Genomic DNA, 25,072 nt, shown 5'->3' on the forward strand with positions numbered 1-25,072 from the left:
TGCCTTTCTAATGTGAACCTTTTTAAATTTTTAGGTAAGAGTCAATAAACTGGGAGTAGCAAGCAACAATAACATGACAAAATCTGAAATTAATTTTATTTTACCAGACAAAAATTGTTATTTGATATGACAGACATTTCTAAATCAGTTATTAGATTATCATCAGAACACCAACTTGTTAGAGCAAAGATGAAAATCAATGCCAAATTGAAGAGAGATAAGAAAATGTATAGAATGCAACTGAGGCAACTCAAACCTGACCTATTTCAATTAAACTCTTGGCACCTCCCAAAATAAGAAATTACTAAAAAAGCAGACATCAGTATAGACTATCACCATATTCTAAGGAAATTTAATCACTTCAAGTCAAACAGACCAAAATAACTCGAAAAACTAAGTCAGCAAACATGACCTCCTTGCCCAACAGAGATATGGCAAGAAAGGGAAATGCCAGTTTGGAATCTTAATGTGTTTATAAAACCTTGGAAGGAGGGTAGATTATGAGTAATATTGGTTCATAAAATGGTAAGAAGCAAAGAAGAATAAAACTAATTCACAGAAAGCTTGGGAAATGACCTAACTGATCGAGATCATCCTAAGGACATTCAGGGATAAAAGTGGGAAAGGGCCCAATGAGTAAATGAAAAATGGAAAAGATTTTTTAAGGTTTCTGTGAATGCTTTTCTCCTTCTTTGATACTTCAAATACTTGTATCATAGTTCCTGATGTTCTACATGAGAAATTGCTTTAAAGAAAATGAAAATGGAAAGAATAGCTGAAATGGGCCCAGGGTACATAAAAGAGGTCCACACTGTAGAACACTGAGATTGATCAACATATCTGATAAAGATATACCAGACACATGACAAAAAAATCACAAATATATTACCTTACATGGAAGGGGGGAGAGAAGAGAGAGAGAGAGAGAGAGAGAGAGAGAGAGAGAGAGAGAGGAATCAATAACTGTTGATCCACATGCCTACATTCCCATTTATACAAAATCTCCGACAATACTTAATAATGCATCAAGACAATCCTTGACATACAATTTAAAAGGGGACATTATCTTACAAGTAATATTCTTCTATAGTAGGACACATTCTTATAATCACACTAGTGATTGACTGATATAGAGAACATATGATTCTACTGTGCTTATTATTTGACTATTATTTGCTCATAAGAACAAAGTATTTCTTAGGAAGTTCTTCTCCATAAAGGTCTTTTATTCATATGCTAAACCATACAAGGATCTTTGAAATATGTAACAATGAAATCGCTTTGCTTAAAGATTCCTTGATTATTAAAAAGAAGAAAAGTATAACACATGGAACTGAATACTCGCCATAGGTATTAGCCACTGTACTGGAAGTTGTTTAGGGAAGGGTTCAAAAGAACAGGAGTACCTCCAGATATTTTCATTTGTGAATGGCATTTCACTGACTGAATCAAGTTCTGGAATGCTGCAGAAACTCATAAATGTAATAGATAATCACTCTGACTAGTCCAAGCTAACTATGAGGGAAAAATCTGGGGCAGCTAGGTGGCACAGTTGGATAGAGCACCAGCCGTGGAGTTAGGAGTACCTGAGTTCAAATCCGACCTCAGACACTTAATAATTACCTAGCTGTGTGGCCTTGAGCAAGCAACTTAACCCCATTTGCCCTGCAAAAACCTAAAAAATAAAAATAAATAAATAGGGGAAAATCTAACAAGTGAAAAATGCATATTATACAAATTGTCCATCCAATAATAGTTGGGTGGACAATCCATAAAGCTAATCCATCAGTAAGGATATTTTGAATAAATACTGAGCTGGATCCAGAACTGTACAAGTGAATTAGGCAAATTACCTTTTTAAAACTTGACTTAAAACAAGACTTTTGTTGCCTGCTAAGCTTCTCCTTGAAAGATTAGTGTTAATATTCTTCTAGGGATACTTAATGCCTATGAGTCATGAAATACCACATTGTTTAAAGAATTAAAGTTGTGGCTCATATAAAGGTCAAGAGTCTGAATTGTGTGTGACTAGGCTGGAATGCACTAACAGAGAAGGATTGTTCAAAAGAAAAGAAGGTAAAGGATAGCATCTGGATTGCCCCAGAAAGTAGTGGGTTCCAATTTGCATTTGTCTTTTTTATATTATCTCACATCTATCAGATTGGCTAAAATGATGGGAGGGGGAAATGACAAATATTGGGGGGAATGTGAGAAAATGTGACAATAATACACTTTAAATGGAACTATGAGCTGATTCAATCATTTTGGAATGATCTGGAATTATGCCAAAAGAGTTACATAATTATGTGTACTACAAAGCTTTTGACCTATAAATAAATACCTTTGACCTATAAAAACCACTATCTGGGCTATTTCACAAGGTAATGGCAAAAAAGAACCTATATGTTTTAAAATAGTTATGGCAGTTCTTTTTGTTGAGACAAAGAAATGGAAACTAAAGGGATATCTATCAATTGTTATTAGACAAGTTCTGGCATATGGTTATTATGGAATACTACTATGCTGTAAGAAATGATGAGTTGGGGGAAAGAGCTAAGATGGATGTAGGAAGGCAGTATTTCCTGGGAACTCCTTCCAAAAAAAAGCCTCCAAAAGCCGTCAAACTATGACTCTAGCCAAAATTTAGAGGGGCAGAACCCACAGAAAGACTGAGTGATACATTTTTCCCAGTCCAAGATAACTTAGAAGTTCTTCAGGAAAGATGTGTTTCACCAGGACCAGAATTTGTAAAAAACCCTGATCGAAGCACAGGGAACAACTTGAAGGAACAGTGAGAGAACTCTGATACACCAGAATAAGTGTGGAGTATGGAGCTCGGCCACAGTACCTGCAGCAGGAATCAGGAGAAACCAGCCTGCACCTCCATAGCACAGCTCACAGATAGTAAGGGGGTCAGGGGAGATTGCAGAAATCTCTCTGTTCGCCCTGGGGCAGGACTCTGCTGTTTGCCCACACTCAGATCCAGGTTGCAGTTTGGGCTGCCACACCAAGATAGTCAAGGAGGGCTCCTCCTTACAGTTCCGGGGGGGGGGGGTGCTGTGATCATCTATATATCAAAGCACAGGCAAAAGAGCATAAGACCTTGGAGGAATAAAAGTCCCAGTGGGATGTCCCCCCAAAAAAACCCAAAGCCTTAGAAGTGCTGTACATTAGTCTTGGACTGAGGAAATGAGTAAACAACAGAAAAAGAAGAATCTTATCGTAGAGAATTACTTTAGTCCCAACACATACTCAGATGACAACAAAATTGAAGCTTCTCTATCCAAAACCTCCAAGAAAAATAGAAAATGGGCTCAGACTATGGATGAGCTCGAAAAAGACTTTGAAAAGCAATTAAGGGAGGTGGAAGAAAAATTGGAAGGAGAAATGAGAGAAATGCAGAAAAATCATGAAAACCAAATCAGCAGCTTGGTGAAAGAAATACAAAAAAATACTGAAGAAAATAATATGTTAAAATATGGAACTTCTAAGTTTAGGCCTAATGGAAAAAGCAAGACAAAAGGCAAATGAGGAGAATGCCTTAAAAAGCAGAATTGGCCAGCTGGAAAAGGACATAAAAAAGCTCTCTGAAGAAAATAACTCCTTCAAATGCAGAATGGAACTAAAGGAAACTTATGACTTTGAAAGAAATCAGGAAGAAATAAAACTCTTCCAAAAAAGCCAAAAATTAGAAGAAAATGTGAAATATCTCATTGGAAAAACAACCGACCTCAAAAACAGATCCAGAAGAAATAATTTAAAAATTATTGGGCTACCTGAAAGTCACGACCAGGAAAAGCACCTAGACTTCATTTTTCAAGAAATAATACAGCAAAATTTCTCTTAGATCCTAGAAGCAGAGAGTAAAATAAAAATTGAGGGAATTCACTGGTCACCACCTGAGAGAGATCCCAAAAGAAATATTTCCAGGAATATTATAGCCAAATTCCAAAACTCCCAAATCAAAGAGAAAATTCTAAAAGCTGCCAGAAGCAAACAATTCAACTACTGAGGCTCCATAGTCAGGATTACACAGGATGTGGCAGCATCTACATTTAAGGGCTCATAGGAATTAGAATATGATATTCTAGAAGGCAAAAGATCTTGGTTTACAACCAAGAATCAACTACCTAGCAGAAATGAGTATCCTCTTTCAGGGAAAAGACTTTCAATGAAACAGGGGACTTTCAAACTTTCCTACTGAAACAATCAGAGCTGAACAAAAACTTTGATCTCCAAGTACAGGACTCTGGTAAACCTGGATGAGAAAGACTAACTATGAGGAACTTAATGATATTGAACTATTTGTATTTCTGCATAGGAAGAAGATATTGATAACTCATATGAACTTTCTTATTTATAAAAGCTGTTACAAGTAGGATATGTAGACAGGGCACAGGAAGGAACAGAATATAATAGTATAATATAGTAAAAAGATGGAGTCAGTGGATGATAAAGGAAAGTACTGGGAGGAAGGAAGAGAGATGAAGAAGCAACTAAGAAATTTCACAATTGTCAAGAAAAAGTTTTTTCAATGGTGTGGAAAGGGGGAAGGCAAGGGGGAATGAATGAGCCTTCATTCTCATCAGAAATGACTCAGAGAGGAAATAATATACACACTTAATAGGGTATAGAAATCTATCTTACCCTATAGAAAAATGAGAAGAAAGGGATGGTATAAGGGGTAATGGGGGTAGGGAAGGGGGGAATAGGTGATAGAAGAGAGGAAAGATTGTGGGAGAGGGTACTCAGATACAACATATTTTGGACAGGGCCAGGATGAAAGGAGAGAGAGAATAGAATAAATGAGAGTGGGGAGGAATAGAGTGGAGGGAAATACAGCTAGTAATAGCAACTATAGGAAAAAATATTGAAGCAGCTTCTCTGTGAACTTATAATAATGAAAGCAACTCACCCCAGAGACGGAGCCATTGGACTCTGAACACAGACTGAAGTACATTTTTTTCCTCTCTCTCACACTATTCTTGTGTTTTCTCATTTTCTTGGTGGGGAGGGGGCAGGGGGGTTTATGTTTACTCTTATAACAAAATTATTGTAATAATATAAAACAAATCTAGATCCTTCACTAAAAAAAAAGAAATGATGAGTTGGTTGATTTTAGAAAAACATGGAAATAAAAATAATGAAAAGTAAAGTGAATAAAACCAAGAGAAGATTGTATATAATATGCAACATTAGTATTTGAAGAATAATTGTGAACAATCAAGTTATTCTGAGTATGACAAATACTCAGATCATCCTATAAAGGACTTATGAAGGAAGATGGTATCCATCTGCAGAGAAAGAATTGATAAATGACAGTATGTCTATGTCAAGTAGTGGCCTTCTCTAGTGAAGGGTGGGGAAGGAGGGAATCAATTTGGAACTTAAAATGTAACAAAAAAAATACTGGGTTCTCCCTTATGGAAGGTCTTTGAGTGAAGGTTAAAAGAGCCTTTGTTGGGCATTCTTGCCTCAGTACTGTTGGAAATAAATGGTTTCTGAGATCCCTTCTAATCCTAGTGTTATATGATTCTGTGACAAAAATTTCAAAAAGATGCAAAGATTTGAACTATTTTGAAATGTTCATGCAAAAGGACTGTGGTTTCAGGCTTTCCTCCAAGAGCCACACTCTGAGTACATATGTGAGGTATTTTTTTTAAGGATACTGAAGATACTTTGTACCAAGGTATCTACCCCAATTCCAGGCCTAATTCCATCATTAGGAATTCCCTTGGGTCTCTAAAAAGTTTCTCTACTCTTCAAGAGCCCTTTATTAAAATGACCCCAAAAGATATACCTGGATCTCTTTACAGTCTAACATAGTGACCGTGGGCCACAAGTTCCTGCAATATTCTTTCTTGAGGAGAACCAGATTCAAATGCAATTGAGAAATAGTTAACAAATTAACAAAAATAATATTTTAATTCTAAGTGAATATGCAATCCACAAGGATTCTTTTGTATCGATTAGTGGGACATATATTTATTTGAGTTTGACACCATTGCTCTACAACATACTACTTACTCCCTTCTTGAAACTCCTTCCTTGGCTTCTAGAAAATTACATTATACAGATTTTCCTAACTTTCTGACTACACCTCTTGTCAGTTTTTCTGAATATTTTTTTATCTCTCCCATCTCAACTCAACCCTCCACATGCCACCATGATACCCCAAACTTCTCTGCTAAGAAGTACACTCTGTAAACACATATTTCATATTCCCATCTTTATCTCTAAACTTCCAAATGCATATGTTTAATATTAATCTCATTCTTGAACTTCTTTTTATTAGTTAGTTTTTATTTGTATTGTTAAAACAAATCAAACTAAAAAAAAGAAACCTTAGGCATGTTGAAATCATATAGAAGAAAACTATTTCAACAAGTAAGAAGTAGTGAAGTAATTAAATATAATTTAGTCACTTAAGTAGAAACACTATATATAGAAGGAAAAATTCTAAAATATAAATCTCTTATTCAGATTTCAGAGAAAAGGGGAAAAGCCTCTATCAGTATTATTAGTTCCATTTTTAAAGCAAAGAAATCCACTGGAAAAATTGCCATGATGTTTTGTTGCTACTTTTTACTGGTCCTGATATGGAGATTCTATTTGGATCTGCAACCTTACAGTCTCCTTTGCCTTGATTTATAAGAGAGATTTGTTTTCTTTAAGATTTTTTAAAAATTTTAACAATTTTATATATTTTGGGTTCCAAATTCTCTCCTACACTCATGCCCCATTGAGAAGGCAAGCAATATTATACCCCTTATAAATATTGTCATACAGAATATAATTTCATATTAACCATGTTACCAAAGAAAAAACCAAGAAAAATAAAGTATAAACATGCTTAATTTTCATTCAGATATCAATTATCATGAGTTCTTTGTAATTATATCAAAGTAACTAAATCTTTCACAGCTGATTATTATTAAACTTTACTTTTTATCAGTTCATATAAATCTTCCCAGATTTTTCTAAAACCACCACCTTTGTCATTTTTTACAGAACAATAGTATTCCATCACAATCATATACCACAATTTGTTCAGCCATTCCCCGATTGATGGACACCTCTTCAATTTCCAATTCTTTGCCACAAAAAAATCTGCCTTAAATATTTTCATACATATAGTTTTTTTTTCATTTTTCTTTTTTCAGAGCTAGTAGTGGCATTGCTGCTGGGTCAAAGAGTACATACAGTATTATAGCCCTTTGAACATAGTTCCAATTTGTTCTCCAAAGTGATTGGATAAGTTTGTAAACTCTACTCCAGAATTTATTATTTTACTATTTTTGTCATGTTAACCAATCTAGGTTGCTGTGAGGTGGTATCTCAGAACTGTTGTAATTTGCATTTCTTTAATTAATTGTGATAGAACATTTTTTTCATGTGACTATTGATAGCTTTGATTTCCTCTTCTAAAAACTGCCTGCTCATATCCATATAATCAAACCCATCATAACCACAAATGGTACCAAAAAAAAGCATCAATTGGGGATTGGTTCTTATTATAAATTTCACTCAGTTCCCTATATATTTGTGAAATGAAGTACTTATCAGAGAAACTCACTGATAAATAATTTTACCCAGTTTCCTGCTTTATTTTTAATTTTGGTTATATTAGTTTTATTTGTACAAATTTTTTTAAATTTCATGCAATCAAAATTGTCCATTTTACTTCCCTTGACCCTCTCTCTCTTATTTGGTCATAAGCACTTCCCCCTTATCCATAGTTTTGAACAGGCAAAATTTTCCATGTTCCCCTAGTTTGTTTATGTCTAAAACACTCATTTTTACCTGGTCTTGGTATATGGTGTGAGATGTTAGTCTAAGCAAAATTTCTGCCATACTTCTTTTCAGTTTTCTCAACAGTTTTTGTCAAATAGTAAGTTCTCTGCCCTTTCTGTAAGCCCCAATGTTTGTGATGGGGTAAAACATGAGAAATGATCATTCCTCCTGCACTACCAAACCTTTGGCTCCCTTGCCTAAGGTTATCATGACAACTTTGGCATTATGAAAGGATTCACGACTACAGTCATGGTGACCCTTCTGGTAAACTCTTGTGTGATGGGCATGGTGCTGCCCCAAACATCATCCTCACTTCCATTCATGCTGCTAAGACTATAGACAAGGTCATACCTGAGCTGAATGGGAAATTCACAAGTATGGCCTTCTGTATTCCTATTGCCAATGTATATGTTGTGGATCTGACCTGCCACTTAGAGAAACCTACAAAATGGGATGCCTTCAAGAAAATGGTGAAGCAAGCAATAGAAAGACCCCTGAAGAACATCTTGAGCTATGTAGAGACAGCAAAAGTCACTCTTCTACCTTTCATGCTGCATTGATATTGTCCTCAATAATCATTTAGTCAAGTTTATTTCCTAGTATGACAATGAGTATGGTTATAGCAGCCTCATAGAAGACCTCATGGCCTCCTTAATCTGTGTTCCTATACTGGAGATTCCATGCCCCATTCAAATCCTTGGCCCAAAACAACCTTGTAGTAGGGGGAAAAAGCCTAGAGTCCTATATTATGTACCATCAATAAAGTCAACATATTCACTGCAAAAAAGTGATAAATTTGTGAAGGTAGCATATACAGCTATGAAAAAGATGTACTCCTTTCTATTCATATTAAATATTCTTTGAAAGCCTATTTTTTCTAATATTCATCTCCTCAATTTCTTTCTTTCTTTCCTTTATGATTAGATTTGTTAAGTTCTGAAAGGGTTAACTTTAGGCCCCCCCCCAACTATTATAGTTTACTGTATTTTTTCCCTATAACTCATTAACTTTTCCTTTAATAATTTCCTTTAAGAATTTGGATGCTATGCCATGTGATATGTTTATGCTTAATATTTATATTATTTCATTGCACCTTTTAACAAAATGAAATTTTCTTAATTATCTTTTTTTAAAAGATTTTATTTATTTTGAGTTTAAAAATGTCCCCCTAATCTTACTTCCCCCCCCACAGAAGGCAATTTGCCAGTCCTTACATTGTTTCCATGGTATACATTGATCCAAATTGAATGTGATGAGAGATAAATCATATCCTTATGAAAGAAACATAAAGTATAAGAGAGAGCAAGATCAGACAACAAGATTTATTTTTTATAGCTTAAATGTAATAGTCCCTGGTCTTTGTTCAAACTCTACAGTTCTTTGGATACAAATGGTATTCTCCATCTCAGACAGCCCCAAATTGTCCCTGATTGCTGCACTGATGGAAAGAGCAAGTCCATCAAGTTGATCATCACCCCCATGTTGCTGTTAAGGGTATACAGTGTTTTTCTGGTTCCGCTCATCTCATTCAGCATCAGTTCATGTGAAGCTCTCCAGGCTTCCCTGAATTCCCATCCCCACTGGTTTCTAATAACACAATAGTGTTCCATGACATACATATACCACAATTTGCTAAACCATTCCCCAATTGAAGGACATTTACTTGAGTTCCAATTCTTTGCCACCACAAACAGGGCTGCTATGAATATTTTTGTACAAGTGATGTTTTTACCCTTTTGCATCATCACTTCAGGGTATAGACCCAGTAGTGGTATTGCTGGATCAGAGTATACACATTTGTGTTGCCCTTTGAGCATAGTTCCAGACTGCTCTCCAGAAAGGATGAATGAGTTCACAACTCCACCAACAATGTACCTAATTATTTTAATTAGGTCTATTTTTTCTTTTGCTTTGTTTAAGATCATGAAGACCACTACTGCTTTTGTGTTACTGTTGCTCCAATTGCAGCTTAATAGATCCTATCTAGCCTTATTTTAATTTCATTAGTATGTGTGTTTTTCTGTTTCAAATGTGTTGAATTCTGGTTTCTAATTCATTCTGCATATAAGAGATTTCCTGCAGATATGCTTTAGGTCATAGATAATAACAATAACAATAAAAGTTAAATGATATACATATAGCTCCAGGAATTTTTTTTTAAATCCAAAGAAATGACATGAGAAATGCACACTTTACACTTGACTTCCATGACTGTTCCACCAACTAATTCATTGAATCATTGCCCCAAACCCTTCACTCCTGAATTCTAATGCTGAATTTTCCACTGTCTGCCCACTGTTGTAAGAATTGAATTTTTTAAAATATAAAAAAGCAAGAGTAGAATTGGGCACTTGTTAACAGCTGAAGAACTGGCAGACAAACAAGGTAGTATGGGTGAAATGGTGTATTAGTAACAATGGTATTAGTACAATCTACTAGTGGAAGAAATACCCAGTCAATCTGCTATAATGCTTCTTTTGAAAATGTATTCCTACATGACTGGTATATAAGGGAATGATTTGAGCATAGCTCAAATTTTGTGTTTGCCTTTGTGCAATTTTATTCACAAGAAATGGTGAGCAGAGGGGAGAGGGGCCAGCTAGGTGGTACAGTGGATAGAGCACCAGTGCTGGAGTCAGGAGGACCTGAGTTCAAATATGGTCTCAGACACTTAATAATTGCTTAGCTGTATGACCTTGGTAAAGTCACTTAACTCCATTGCCTTAAATAAAATTTTAAAAAGAAATTAAAAAAAAGAAACAGTGAGCAAACACACACACACACACACACACACACACACACACACACACAAACACACACACCAAAAAACTACATTAAAAATTATGACCCAACATCCACTTCCCTAAGCAAACTTCAGGTCTTTTTCAAAGTAAAATGATATATACTATATATTTTCTAGTGCAGTAAGAACTTTGGTCTGAAGGTTGATCTGTCCACCACCTTTCGCTATAACTTGGGCCACTAGCCTGGAGATTCTGCCTATCAAGGTCACCCTCTCAATCATAGGAATTTGACTTTGCTAAATGCCCTATATAAAGGAACAAGGGCACTGGTTAAGCAGCAATGCAAGGCCTTAAACATTACACCATTTGTTGTAGAATTTATATATTTCTTATCCATTTAATGTGGATGAAACTGTACAATTTTTATTAGGTTCCAAATTTTTTTATGTGCTTTTGAGTGTTGTTCCCTTAACTCCATAAACTCTGAAGTTTTTCCTTGTGATTTTGCATACAGGGTAATTTTTAAGAACATGTCATGTTATAGAGGAACTGAATATACATTGATGAGAATTACAGATTTATTGAAATTTTGTTAAATATAATCAGAGAGAAAGTAGAGAAACTGACCAAATGTCAATATTAAATACCCTAATTTTTATTTAAAAATTTCATAAAATAATGGTAGTAATGAAAATATTATAGTACCCTGTCATATTAGATAACCTTGTCAGATTTCAATTTATATAACAGTGCAATAGACTCAATTTTTTTGTCATTAAGATCTCTTGTTATTATAAAGTGGCTATTAATATCTCTTTTGCAACTCATATAGTTTTCCTTTTAAGAATTTAAAATTCATGGCATTTAACATTTTTTCCTTTTTTAAGGACTTATTTTTTTATTTTTTTCAATTTCTTATAATTTTCAAGATTCATTTTTTGTAAAATTTTGAGTTCCTCATTTATCTCTCTCCCCTTTCCTTCCCCTCTTACCTTGATAGCAAGAAATCTGATATAGGTTATGCATTACAACTATACATATTGTAATTTCATTGTCTCTCTTGATGTTTTCAATTTTCATTGTTGCCTTCACAGAGTTTATAAATGTAACTTCTGCTTTTTTAGAACAACTTAAAACATTATTTTATTTCATCTCACTTTCATTCACTTTGTATCTGTTTTGTTTTATAATATTTACTTTACTTTTAATAGTTGGGATTTTTAATTTGTTTTTCCAAACTTTTTATTATATATCTCCAATTTTTTTACTTAATCCATTTACATATAGGATATAATTGAAATTTATTTTTTGTTTTTTCCACTAATACAGTATGTCTGAGTATTTATGTGTCTATGTATCTAAACTGATACTCTCTTTATCTTCTCAAAATCTCTTTGATTTGGTGTTAAGGTTTCTTTTAGGTTCAAGGAAAGAAAATTTTTTTAAAGACTTAACCTTTTTTTTTTTTTTTTAGGATTTTGCAAGGCAAATGGGGTTAAGTGGCTTGCCCAAGGCCACACAGTTAGGTCATTATTAAGTGTCTGAGACCAGATTTGAACCTAGGTACTCCTGACTCCAAGGCTGGTGCTTTATCTACTACGCCACCCAGCCACCCCTAGACTTAATCAATCTTAATGGCTTTTTCCTTAGACATATAAAAGCAAACATTTCATTTCTTAGATTTCAAAGTTATATGATAAGTATTTAACCTTCTGAAGCTTGGTCAATTTGTACACTGAAATCCTTGTTCACCTCTGGGTTCTTTGGAAGGAAAGCTTCAAATTTTTCCTTTTTTAAAAAACCAAGTATTTAATTACTTTCTTAAGTTCTTAACCTCTGCTTTTCAATATATTATTTTTAGATGCTGATTCCTTTTATTCTTTTAAATGTCACATCTCAGTTTTAATTATATTTCTTATAAACAAATGCAATCTCAGCCTTCAAATTGCTTCTCTTTGAAATGTGAAGGCTTTTTTCCCCCCTTTGCTATTGACAAAATTTAACTATGTTTCTTCATGAGTTAGACTTGAGTTTTCTTTTTGATGATTCTTTATGGGGGTTCTAATTTTAGACTTTGCCATCTACTGTCTGTTAGCATGCACTTGTATATTCAATCCTCAAAGATCTTTCCATTCCCACTATAATCTGATACCTCTCCTGCCTTTTGTGATTAACCTCTTTGAAAAGGCTATTTATAACAAATTCTTCCAGCTTTTCTCCTCTTCCTTTCTTTACCCTTTACAATATGACTTCTGACCTTATCATTCCAACAAAACTGCTCTCCAAAGTTACAGTTATCTCTTAGTCATCAATTTCAATGACCTTGTCCCAGTTTTCATTCTTTCTGTAGCATATGACACTGCTGACACCTTCTCCTCAATATTTTCTCTTCTCTGAGTTTTCAAGGCACTACTTCCTCCTGCTTCTCATCCTAACTGACCCCTTTTTTTTAAGTCTCCTTTGCTGGATTCTCTTCAAAATCACATTATCTCAAAGGATTCTGTCCTGGATCTTTGTCTCTTCTCTCTATATACTACTTTAATTAGTGATCTTATCTGCTCTTCTGGATATAATTACCATCTCTAAGTTGCTGATTCTGAAATCCCTCTGTCCCAATCTCTCTGCTGACTTCCACTCTTTTTTCTCCAACTGCCTTGAAGTCATCTTGAACTGGATGACCAGTACACCTCTTAAACTGACAATGTCCAAAATAGAAATCTTTCTTTCTTCTTAAACCCACTCCCCTCCTCTTACTTTTCCTACCAGTGTATTGAATAACACCATCCTTCCAGTTCACAGCCTAGGTGTCAGTCTCAATTCCTTACCCTCTCACACTGCAAACCCCGACCCTGACCCCAGTACAATCTTTTGCTATGGCCAATTTCACCTTTGCAATATTTCTTGAGTTTGCCTCCTCTCCTCAAGTACTATCACCACTCTACTGCAAGCCCTCATTACCTTATGCCTTTCTTATTTCACTAGTCTGCTGGTGGGTCAGCCTGCCTCATGTCTCTCCCCACTCCAGTCCATCTTCCATTCAGCCACTAAAGTGATTTTTCTAAAGCACAGGTCTATCCATAGCATATTTCAGACCTCAGAGGGAGAAGAGAAGTGAATCAGCTAGAGTGAGTAGGACATCAAACAGCAAAGGGTCTCCCAAAAATGCCACAAAGGATACCCCAAGTCTGCAAAGAGAGTGTGGACCAGTAGCACCTAAGGGGCCAGATTCAGAATTTTGCCCTTGTTAAGTCAACAGGCAGTTATTAAGCATCTAATATATGTGCCAGGCATTATGTTAAATAATGGGTATATAAAGAAAGGAAAGAATAGTCCCCCTCCCAGACCTCACATTTAAATGAGGAGACAATATACAAATAGCTATGTACAAACAAAATGTATACAGGTTAAATTAGATGTAATATCTGTGGGAAGTCATTAAGACTGGGGAAAACTTACTGCAGAAGATGAAAGTTTAATTTATTTTTAATTCAATTTTTATTTTATTTTGTTTGAATGCTTTCCCTCCCCTACTCATTGAGAAGATAAGAAAAATAAAACCCATATATTTCTGTATATATCATACATCATATTTACCTACGTACAGATATGCAAAACAAATCCATTCATTGGCCTTTCCCCAAATGGAAAAATAGAAAAAGATAAAGAGAAGAAAATATGCTAAACTTCTATTCTGAGTTCATTTACTCTAGATAGATTTATTAGATAGATAGACAGACAGATAGATGGATAGCATTTTTCAGCATCAGTCCTTGGAACAAGGTACCCAAGTCTTCAAAGTTAATTATTTTTACAACATTGTTGCTACTGTATAAATAAATTATTCCCCTGGTTCTGTTCATTTCACTTTGCACCAGTTCATATAAGTCTTTTCAGTTTTCTGAAACCATCCTTTTCTTTATTTCTTATAGCATTATATGTTTCACATTACATTCATTTATCACAATTTGTTCAGCCATTTTCTCAATTAATGGACATCCCCTCAATTTCCTTTGCCACCACATAAAGAGCTGACAAAATATTTGTGTACACATGAATTTTTTCCTCTTTTCATCTCTTTGAAGTATAGACCTAGTAGCAGTATTAATATATCAAAAGATATAGTTTAATAGCTTTGGGGGTACATTCCAAGTTGCTTTATAGAATGAGTGAGCAAATTCATAACCCCACCAACAGTGCATTAAAGTATTTGTTTTCCCATGGCCTCTCCAACATTTGTCATTTTCATTTTTTGTCATTTCAGTCACTTTGATGAGTATAATGTGCTATTTCAGATATTTTGATTTGCACTGTTCTAAGTGACTTGGAAACTTTTTTCATATGACTATTGATGCCTTGGATTTCTTCCTCTAAAAACTACTTCTTCATATACTTTTGCCATTTATCAATTGGGGGATAATTTTTGTAAACTTGACTCAGTTTCCTATATTATCTTAGAAATAAGAACTGTAAAATGCAAATTAAAGCATCTCTGAGGTACTACCTCACACCTCTCAGACTGGCCAATATGACCAGAAAGGACAATGATCAATGTTGGAAAGGATGTGGGAAATCTGGGATATTAATACATTGTTGGTGGAGCTGTGAACTCATCCAGCCTTTCTGAAGAGCAATTTGGAATTACACCCAAAGGGCAACACAAATGTGCATACAACTTTGATCCAGCAATACCATTACTGGGTCTATTACCTGAAGAGATTATGAAAAAGGGTAAAAACATCACCTGTACAAAAATATTCATAGCAGCCCTGTTTGTGGTGGCAAGAAATTGGAAATTAAGTAATGTCCTTCAATTGGGGAATGGCTTAACAAATTGTGGTATATGTATGTCATGAAACACTATTGTTCTATTAGAAACCAGAAGGGATGGGAATTCAGGGAAGCCTGGAAGGACTTGCATGAACTGATGCTGAGTGAGATGAGCAGTACCAGAACACTAACAGCAACATGGGGGTGATGATCAACCTTGATGGACTTGCTCATTACATCAGTGCAACAATCAGGCAAAATTTGGAGGTATCTGTGTGGAGAATGCCATCTGTATCCAGAGGAAAGAATTGTGGAATTTGAGCAAAGACCAAAGACTATTACCTTTAATTTAAAAAACAAAAACTGTTACCTTATTATGTAATTTTGCTATCTCTTATACATTACGTTTCTTCCTTAAGGATACATTTTCTCTCTGATCACATTCAACTTAGATCAGTGTCTACCATGGAAACAATGTAAAGGCTAACAGACTGCCTTCTGTGGTGGGTGGGGGGGAGGGAAGCAAGATTAGGGGGAAATTGTAAAATTCAAAATAAATAAAATCTTTCTTTAAAAAAATAAGAAGTCTCACAGAGAAACTTGTTGCAAAGTTTTCTACTGATTCCTACTTCCTCTGAATTTTAGATGCATTGATATTGGTTGTGCAGAAAATAATAACTTTATAGTACAAAGTTATCCATATTACCTTTTGTGATGGTCTCTCTTGTTTGAACATGAACTCTTCCCCTTATTCATGGATCTGACAAGTAATTTCTTCCATGTTTCACTAAGTTGACATCACCCTCTATCCTAAATCACATATCCATTTAGTTATCTTGGCATATGATATTACATAGTGGTCCATACCTAGGCTCTGGCAGACTTCTTTCTACTTTTCCACTATTTGTATCAAATAGTGCATTCCTGCCCCATTACCTATGATCTTTGGGTTAAACAAACACTAGATTATTATGCTCATTAGTTTCTTGTTTAATGCTTGCTTAGTTAGTTCCATTATTTCTTCCCTAGTACCAAATTGCTTTAATAATTACAACTTTGCAGTGTAGGTTGGTTACTGTTAGGTCACCTTCCCACTTTATTCCAAATATTTCCTTGATATTCTTGATCTTTTGTTCTACATGAATTTTGTCAGTACTTTTTCAAGTTCTATAAATTTGTTCTTTGGTAGTTTGATAGATATGGTAGTGAATAAGTAAATTAACTTGGGTAATATTGCCATTTTTAATGGACTACCGCAAAGGAAGCTAGGTAGTGCTGTGGCCAGAGTTCTGGTCCTTGGAGTTAGGAAGACTCATCTTCAAATTCAGTCTCAAATACTCAATAGCTATGTGACCCTGTGGGCAAATTACTTAATCCTGTTTCCCTCAGTTTCCTCACTTGTAAAATGATCTAGGAAAAGAAATGGCAACCATTTCAATGTCTTTGCTAAGAAAACCCCAAATAGAATTATGAAGAATCAGACACATCTGAAACAACAGAAAATCAAATCTATGAGCAGTTAACATCTCTTCAATTATTTAGATCTCTCCTAGTGAGGAGGGCTTTGTAATTGTATTGTTATTATTTCAGTGTGCTCTTTGGCACACATTATGCTATCTGTAGGTATTTAAAATAGAAAGTTTCTGTTTCTTCCTGCTGAATTTCACTGGTAATTTAAGAAGTGCTCATTTATAGGTTTATTTTATACTCTGGAATTTTCTTTTTCTACTTTGACTCCCCTTGATTTAGGTATCAAGACTATTAATTGTGTCAAGAGATTCAAACAGGTTATGGGGTTTTCTTCTATAGAAGTTCATTTATGACTTATACAATTTCTTTTCCTAGGACAGAATTATTTAAGTATTCTATTTGCTATTGTATTCATCCAGGCAACATATATATATATATATATATATATATATATATATATTATATATGTTATATATGTATATAGTCATATATAGTTATATAACTACTCACCCATTTCATTTGTCAGTTTTATAGCATATAGTTAGACAAATAGTGCTGAAATTTTTACATTTTAAAAAATTATATTTAGGTCTTAATTTTTTTTCCAGTATCATGTAAAAACAGTTAAAACATTCTTTCTTTTTCAAATTTTGAGTTCCAGATTCTCTCCCTCTTCTCCTCCCCACCAATGACAAGGCAAGCAATTTGACATAGGTTATATGACTAGTTATGCAAAACACAATTCCTTGTAAGTCATTCTGTGAAAGAAAACACAGACCTAAAAAAAACCCTGAGAAAATTAAGTAGAAAAGTATCTTTGATCTGTATTCAGGCTCTATATTCCATCTCTAGAGATGGATAGCATTTTTCATCATAATTCCTATAGAATTGTCTTGAATATTTGTATTGATGAGAACTGCTAAGTTATTCACAGTAGATCATCATACAATATTACTGTTACTGTATATTTGATTTCTTCTTTTTCAGTTTGGAATTTATCTTTTTCATTTTTTATAATTTGGTTTTTTTCTTCTTAATCAAAGTACCTACAGATTACCTATTTTTCTTCAAAAAGTTTAATTATTAATGCATCTTTTAAACTTTTGATATTGTTAACCTCTTCAGGATTCTTATTTCTATGTTTATTTGGGATCTTTAACATGTTGGTTTTCTACATTATTAGTTGTATACCTAATTGATCTGTTCTTTCTCTCTTTTATTAAAGAGTTTAGAGATGTAAATTTTCTCCTAAGTAATGATTTGGTTGCATCCCACATTTTTAATGAAGTCATTGAATGTTTATATGATTTGTTCTTTGATCCACCCATTTTGAACCACTCATTTTTAAGATTAAATTATTTAGTTTCCAATTAACTTTAACTTTAGTTTCAAAGGCCCGTTATTGAAATATAATTTTGTTGCATTATGGTTGGTAAAATAGTATTTAATGTTTTTATTTTTCTGCATTTGTGAAGTTTTATACCCTAATTCATGGTCAAGTTTTGTGAATGTGACATGCACAGAGGATAAAGAAATATATGTGCCTTTTGGGGAGTTCTTCAAAAAAGCAAATTTATTTATTTATCCAACATGTAAAGATAGTTTTCAATAATCATTTTTTTGGTAAGGTTTTGATTTCCACATTTTTCTCCCTCTCTCCCTTCTTTCCCCCTCCCCTAGACAGTAATATAATATAGTTTATACATATATAACTATGTTAAACATATTTCCATACTGTGTTATGAAAGAAGAATCAGAACAAAAAGGAAAAAACATAAAACAAATTTTAAAAATTGAAAATAGTAAGCTTTGGTTTGCATTCAGACTCCCTAGTTCCTTCTCTGGATATGGATATTTTCCATCACAAGTTCTTTAGAATTGTCTTTGACCACTATATTGCTGAGATGATCAAGTCCATCATAGTTGTTAATGTATATAATGTTTTTCAGTTTCTGCTCACTTCACGCTGCGTCAATTCATTCAAGTCTTTCTAAGCTGGCACACATGATTTTCTTTCTTTTTGTTTTGCAAGGCAATGGGGTTAAGTGATTTGCCCAAGATCACACAGCTAAGCAAATAATAAGTGTCTGAGGTCAAATTTGAATTCAGGTCCTCCTGACTCCAGGGTCAGTGCTCTATCTAGTGCAGCACCTAGTTCCCCCACCACTCATGATTTCTTAGAGAACAATAATACTCCATTATATTCAAATATGTGCTTTTCTATTCCTGGTCAGTATTCCCCAGAGGTCTGGCATATTTATTTTCACCTGTCCTCTTTTAATTATCTATATTTCTGCTTTTCTTTTGTCAAAGATCGGGATAGCTATTCTTTTTACTTCCTCCAGTCCTTTAACTGTGTGTGTGTGTGTGTATGTGTGTGTGTGTGTGTGTGTGTGTGTGTGTATCTTTCTGTTTCTTGTAAACAGTATGTCAAATTTCATTCTGCTACCCTCTTCCATTTTATGGACAAGTTCATGCCATTCACTTATTTTTTTTGTGTTGATGCTATCTTTTTTAAATTGATATTTTATTTTTCCAAATACATGTTATAAAAGCTTTATGTATATTTTTGTATATTTCCTTCCACCCTCCCTTTCCACCCCCCTCCCCTTAGCAGCGTAGTCAGGCTAACATTTCACATACATGTTTTAGTCATTTTCAGTATGAAAAATTACGATTAAGGGAAAGAGATACATAAGAGATAATTTTTGTAGTGTTCATCAGATTCTCAAGGGGTTTTTTTTTTTGTTTGGTTTGGTTTGGTTTTTCTTTATCTGGCTGGGGATAACATAGACTATAGCTGGTCTAATATGGTTGTCCTAGCTATCTGAACTGCAGAGAAGAGCTGCTTCCATCAAGGTTGATCATTGTTGTTAATGTTCACTTGGTTCTGCTCTCTTTGCTCAGCATCAGATCCTGTAACTCATTCCATGCTTCTCTAAGGTCCAGCCTTTTATGGTTTCTTATAGAACAATAATATTCCATAGAATTCATATACCAATGCCTCCCTTAACCTACTCTCTATCTCCCAGAGCTGCTAAATGGTTCAGAAGATAGAATGCTAGCCCTGAAGTCAGAAGGACCTGAGTTCAAATCCAACTTCAGATACTTTCTAGCTGTGTGATCCTGGGCAAGTCATTTAACCTGTTAACTGTTTGCCTTGGTTTCCTCATTTGTAAAATAAGCTGGAAAAGGGAATGACGAACTACTCCAGTATCTTTACCAAGAAAACCCCAAATGAGGTTATGAAGAATTGGACATGACTGAACAACTAAGACCTATAGTAGTGAAGTTTAACTTTGTTTGGTCCCTCATGATTTCTCACTCCTAATTATCTTTTTGTTTCTCTTTACATCTGTGTTTTTCAATCAAATTTTCTATTTAGCTCTGATCTTTTCACCAGAAATGCTTAGAGAAAAAAATCTCTATTTTATTGCCACACACTCTAGGTTTATTCCTCATTTTGCTGGGTAAATTTTCTTGACTGCCTATATTCTGTCTTCTGTCATGACACATTCCAAGTTATCTTCTCCTTCATAGTGGTAGTAGCTAAAATATTTCTGATCCTAACTCACTCCTTGGTGAGTTGCATCCTTTCTTTTCTGGCTGCTTGTAGTATTTTGTCTTTGACCTAGGAGCTCTGGATTTTGCTTCATTCCATCTTTTATCTTTGAGGTTCTGCACAGAAAGCACTCCCTCTTCACATCTGCTTCTTGTAATTCCCAATTTCCTTTAAGACTCAGCTTCTACATGAAGTTTTTCCTAATTCTCCTAGCTGCTACATTTCACCCTTCACAAACTACTGAGTATTCGTGTTGATATTCTGTATCTACTTATTTGAATATATGTTGTCTTTTACATTATACTGTAAGTTCCTTAAGGGTAGTGAATGTTTTACTTCTGTTTTTGTATTACCAAAAGCTAGCACAGTGCCTGGAATCTAGGGGAACACTACCCTTAAGAAACAGAAAAGCTGTTAGTGTAAATGGGGAAGGATTGAAGATCTGAGGGCATGGGGGGAGGTGGGGAGCCTTGGGAGGTGTGAAAAAGGATGAAGAGTTTTGGAAAAGCAGCTTTGGTGAATGGGATAGTGAACCAATTAGGAAGCTTTAAAAGAATCACCTTGGGAGCAGCTAAGTGGTGCAATGGATAAGAGCACAAGCCCTGGAGTCAGGAGTACCTTAGTTCAAATCCAACCTCAGACATTTAATAATGGCCTAGCTGTGTGACTTTTGGCAAGTCACTTAATCCCATTGCCTTAAATTTTTTTAAAAAATCACCTTGCTGCTGTGAGAGCCCAGTTGAAATTATGCAACATAAATCTGTAATGAGTACAGGCAATACAATTGCATGATTTTTTGCAAGCTCTTTTCAACTGCACAAGAAGAGAAGCCAATGCAGGAGTGATAGGCTGGCAAAGCACCGAGGGCTGGAAGTCCCAGGGAAAGAAGAACAGGTTTAGAAGTCATAATGTAGTAGGAAAGTTGCAACAATTAAAAAAAAAAAGGATGATCAGATAAAAGAATTTTAGAGTTCATGAACTACATATGTGGCTGAGGTGGGGTAAAGGATTAAATCATGGGAAATTCATAAACTGAGGAACTAAGTAACAAGTTAGGATGTTTAAGACAGAATTAATATATAGGTCAAAATCAAGTATGAGGCCAGGAGTTGAGAACAAAAAAAAATATTAGCTGGGCATTAAATTCATTTGATCTCAAAGGTATCGATAACAATATTTGGATTTTTAGATTTTTTTGATAGTAGTTACTAGTTTTCATCATTTTGTTGTCTATGATGGGGTCAGATAGCCTTCAAATATGATTTTTCCAGTTTTTACATCTATTTACACAGCACTTAACACAATGTATGATAGGCACATGAGTTTGTCACTTGATGTATTACTTTGACTCTTATGGGCATATATTTTTAGCTGATTTTCTAATAGGATGAATATTTTCTTACCTTGTTCCTCTTGCAACTAACAATATACATTGTGGCTATATAAGACAGTGAAAAACCAAGACCTGGGTCTCACACTGCTACCACATACTAACAAACTAAACACATCATCTGTTTCTTTCCATTTCCCTTCTAAATGAGTGGCATAAAAAAATATTAACTATGATGTACCAATTATTTTTCCAAAATATTTCAAATCAGAGATCTTTAACTATAATTGTACAACAAACGTAGGTCCAACGTACCATGAGATTGTAGCAGAAAGCAGAAAAATTTTTGCCAGGAACAAAGCTGCTTATAGAGTGTAAGTTTGCCTACTACTTCTTAAAATTAGAATTGCATAGTATGTTAGGGCTAAAAGAAGCCTAGCAATCATCTTGGATAGAGGGGGTTTTTTTTGGTCTTTTTTTTTTTCATTTAAAAGTATTTTATTTTTATTCCAATTACATGGAGATAGTTTTCAACATTCATTTTTTTTTTATCTTTACAGAGCAGTGGGATTAAATGACTTGCCCAAGGTCACACAGTTAGATAATTATTGTGTTTGAGGTTGGATTTAAACTCAGATCCTCCTGACTCCAGGACTGGTGCTCTATCCACTGTGCCACCTAGCTGCCCCCACAACATTCATTTTTGTAATACTCTTGAGTTCCATAATTTTCTCCCTTCCCCACCTCCCCAAGATAGCAATTAATATGTTTTATATATATATATATATATATATATATATATGTATGTATTTATGTATGTATATGTATGTACATCTTCACATATGTGTGTATATATGAAAATTATTCCAAAGCCCCAAGTTAAAAGCTCTTGAAATTAATCAGGACATTTTATTGATTTACAACATATCTATCATTGGAATAAATTCACCTTAAGAAGATACTGTAATATTAGGGGGGGCAAATGAAAAAGGTATGTCAGTTCTATTATTTAAAGGGCTATAGCCATTATAAAAGATATAAGGAGAAATTCAGAGAGAAAAGGTCTGGCAGCAATTATGCTACATTGCTGTGGTCTCCATTTAGGTTAAAGAAGGGAGAAATTATATTGGTACCAAAAAAGGTCTGGTAGGGAGGTTCTTTTTTCCAAAATTCAGTTTTGCGGCGCACAATGTAAACTTAATATTTTAATTTAAATACCTGTAAATTAATGGTATCTGAATTTAAATGTGAAAGATTTAGATAACAGAAAGCCAAGTTGTCCATCTTCCTTAGGTTTTGATTTGAAGGATCTATGGCATATAGCCAGTGCCTAGAACAGAAAGTAAAAGACCACATCTACTACGCAAGAGAAAGGAGTGGAACACTAGACAAGTGCTTCCCAATGGGTCAAGGGGATGGAAATGTAGACTCTTGCCTACTGATTTGACCTGTTCTTTTCTGTATACCCACTCCCTCCCTGTACAGCAGTAATAAAGTCAGGTAATTCAGTCCTGGTCATTTAGATTCTTAAGGGGGGGGGGGTACAGACAGGAGCAGCAATGTGGGCATGAGACTACTTGGCACATGGGATGATGAATTTAGTCTTTAAAAAAGGTAGCATGAAGGAATAAAGTTTCTATAGAAACAGATTCTCAAAATGAATTTAAATCTAGTTTGTTGCTAGTATTCTTCCCAATTACTTATTTTAAAGCTTAATCCCCCCAAAATCTATTTTATAGAGAATACAAGAATCTTAAGGAAGAGATAAGAACAATTAGAAATAAACAACTAGAATTTAACAAGACAATTCTAAGGTTTGTTTTTATTAAAAAACTTATTCAATAATATAATTTAAGTAGAAATATATAACTCAATTATTTATATTATCTGTAATTAATTTCAAGTGAATCTTTATTTTTCTTTGTCTGACACTATCATCTCCTCTACTTAACCTCATCTGTGAATTTTATTACTACTCTATTTTATTTTTTGATTTTTTCTTTACCACATTTTATTTTTTAACATTTTTTTATTTTTCTTTACCATATTTTATTAATTTTTTTATTTTTATTTACCACATTTTATTAATTTTTTTTATTACCACACTAACACCAAGTTTCTCCTTGGCTGTCTGTGACAGGAATGAGAAAAAGAGATTTAAGTGACTTGCCCAAGGTCACCAAAGAGATTAGGAATATGATGAATTCAAAGACACATGTGAAAATTTATATGAACTGATGTAAAATGAAATAGAACCAAGATGAGATGCATGAGTATGATGATATCATCAAGATTGATCCTTATTATTGATCCTATTTACAATTAATTGATTTTGCCTAAGTCAGGGTTCTTTATCTCTGAACTCAGTTCAGAATCTAGCTGGAGCCATCTCCAGTCATCTTGATCATACATCTTGCCAGTGGACGCAGATGGTGCTTGAGAGAGTGAGGCACAGCCTTCTCTTTACACAGCCTTTCCTCTCAAATCCAATTCACCATCCTGAAGTCATGGTCCTCTTCAATAATGAAGGACAAACAACAAGAGAAAAGTAATTAATAAAGTTAATTAATTCTCTTCACCCACTCCAGAGGAAAAAACATACTATCTTTTTAAAATGAAGAGAATACTTTATGTGATTAATTGAGTTTATAAATTAAAGTTATGGGAGGTATGACTATGAAGCAATGAAACTTTTTTTTAAAAACTTCAAAAAACTTAATACTGATTGATAATGTATGTTATCCACTTCATCAAAGAGAAGTCAAAGAGGGAAGGGAGATACCAATAACATAGAAAGAAAAGAAAAGAAAAGAGGAGAAGGAAAGGAGAATCAATAAAGTATTTTTTTAAGAAACTGAAGCAAGTTTATAAGGAACCAAGCAAAAAAGACAACTTTGAAAGTAACTCATTGAATTACATGCTTAAAAGGAAAAGCAAGTTGTATGTAATAGATTAACAGCTCTATGTACACCTGTATTATTTGCTCTACTTTATGGAAATGCCCATTCTATTTGATCTTTGTTAATTTCAGAATTTTTAAAAATGAAAAAAGGTATTGACTGGCAAGTGAAATTTGGAATTTTTGTGAATACCTTCTTTTACATTTTCCAAATAAAAAAGCAGAAATTTTCACAGTTCACATGAAATTTTCTACAATTTTAATTTGAAATTGAGTTTTTCCATTTTTTTCTATTCATCTTCAGTTTTACATAAATTTTAGCTATCACCTCCTTTTATTTCTCCCAATTTCCTACTCATATCTAGCTTCCTTCTTCCTCATTCTACCTTCCTTTATATTTACTCTTCCCCCTTTTCCATTTATCCTATTTATTTTTTTAACTTTACTTTTTTTTTTTTTTACTTTTAAGCTTGTTAAGAATTAAGGTAGTAGTATGTTAATGCAGA

At 34.1% G+C, this 25,072-nt stretch overlaps 1 protein-coding gene across 1 annotated transcript in view; it reads left to right on the forward strand.

The window, feature by feature from the left end:
* FAM227B (family with sequence similarity 227 member B) overlaps positions 1 to 25,072 on the forward strand; it is a 340,736-nt gene that overhangs the window by 308,165 nt on the left and 7,499 nt on the right. The window contains exons 13-14 of the mRNA XM_074236228.1: positions 21,960 to 22,041; positions 23,407 to 23,481. Of these exons, the coding sequence (XP_074092329.1) occupies positions 21,960 to 22,041; positions 23,407 to 23,481 (157 nt within the window). The remainder of the gene's footprint in view (positions 1 to 21,959; positions 22,042 to 23,406; positions 23,482 to 25,072) is intronic.

Source organism: Macrotis lagotis, chromosome 4, assembly GCF_037893015.1.
Source record: "Macrotis lagotis isolate mMagLag1 chromosome 4, bilby.v1.9.chrom.fasta, whole genome shotgun sequence".
Taxonomy (NCBI): Eukaryota; Metazoa; Chordata; class Mammalia; order Peramelemorphia; family Peramelidae; genus Macrotis; species Macrotis lagotis.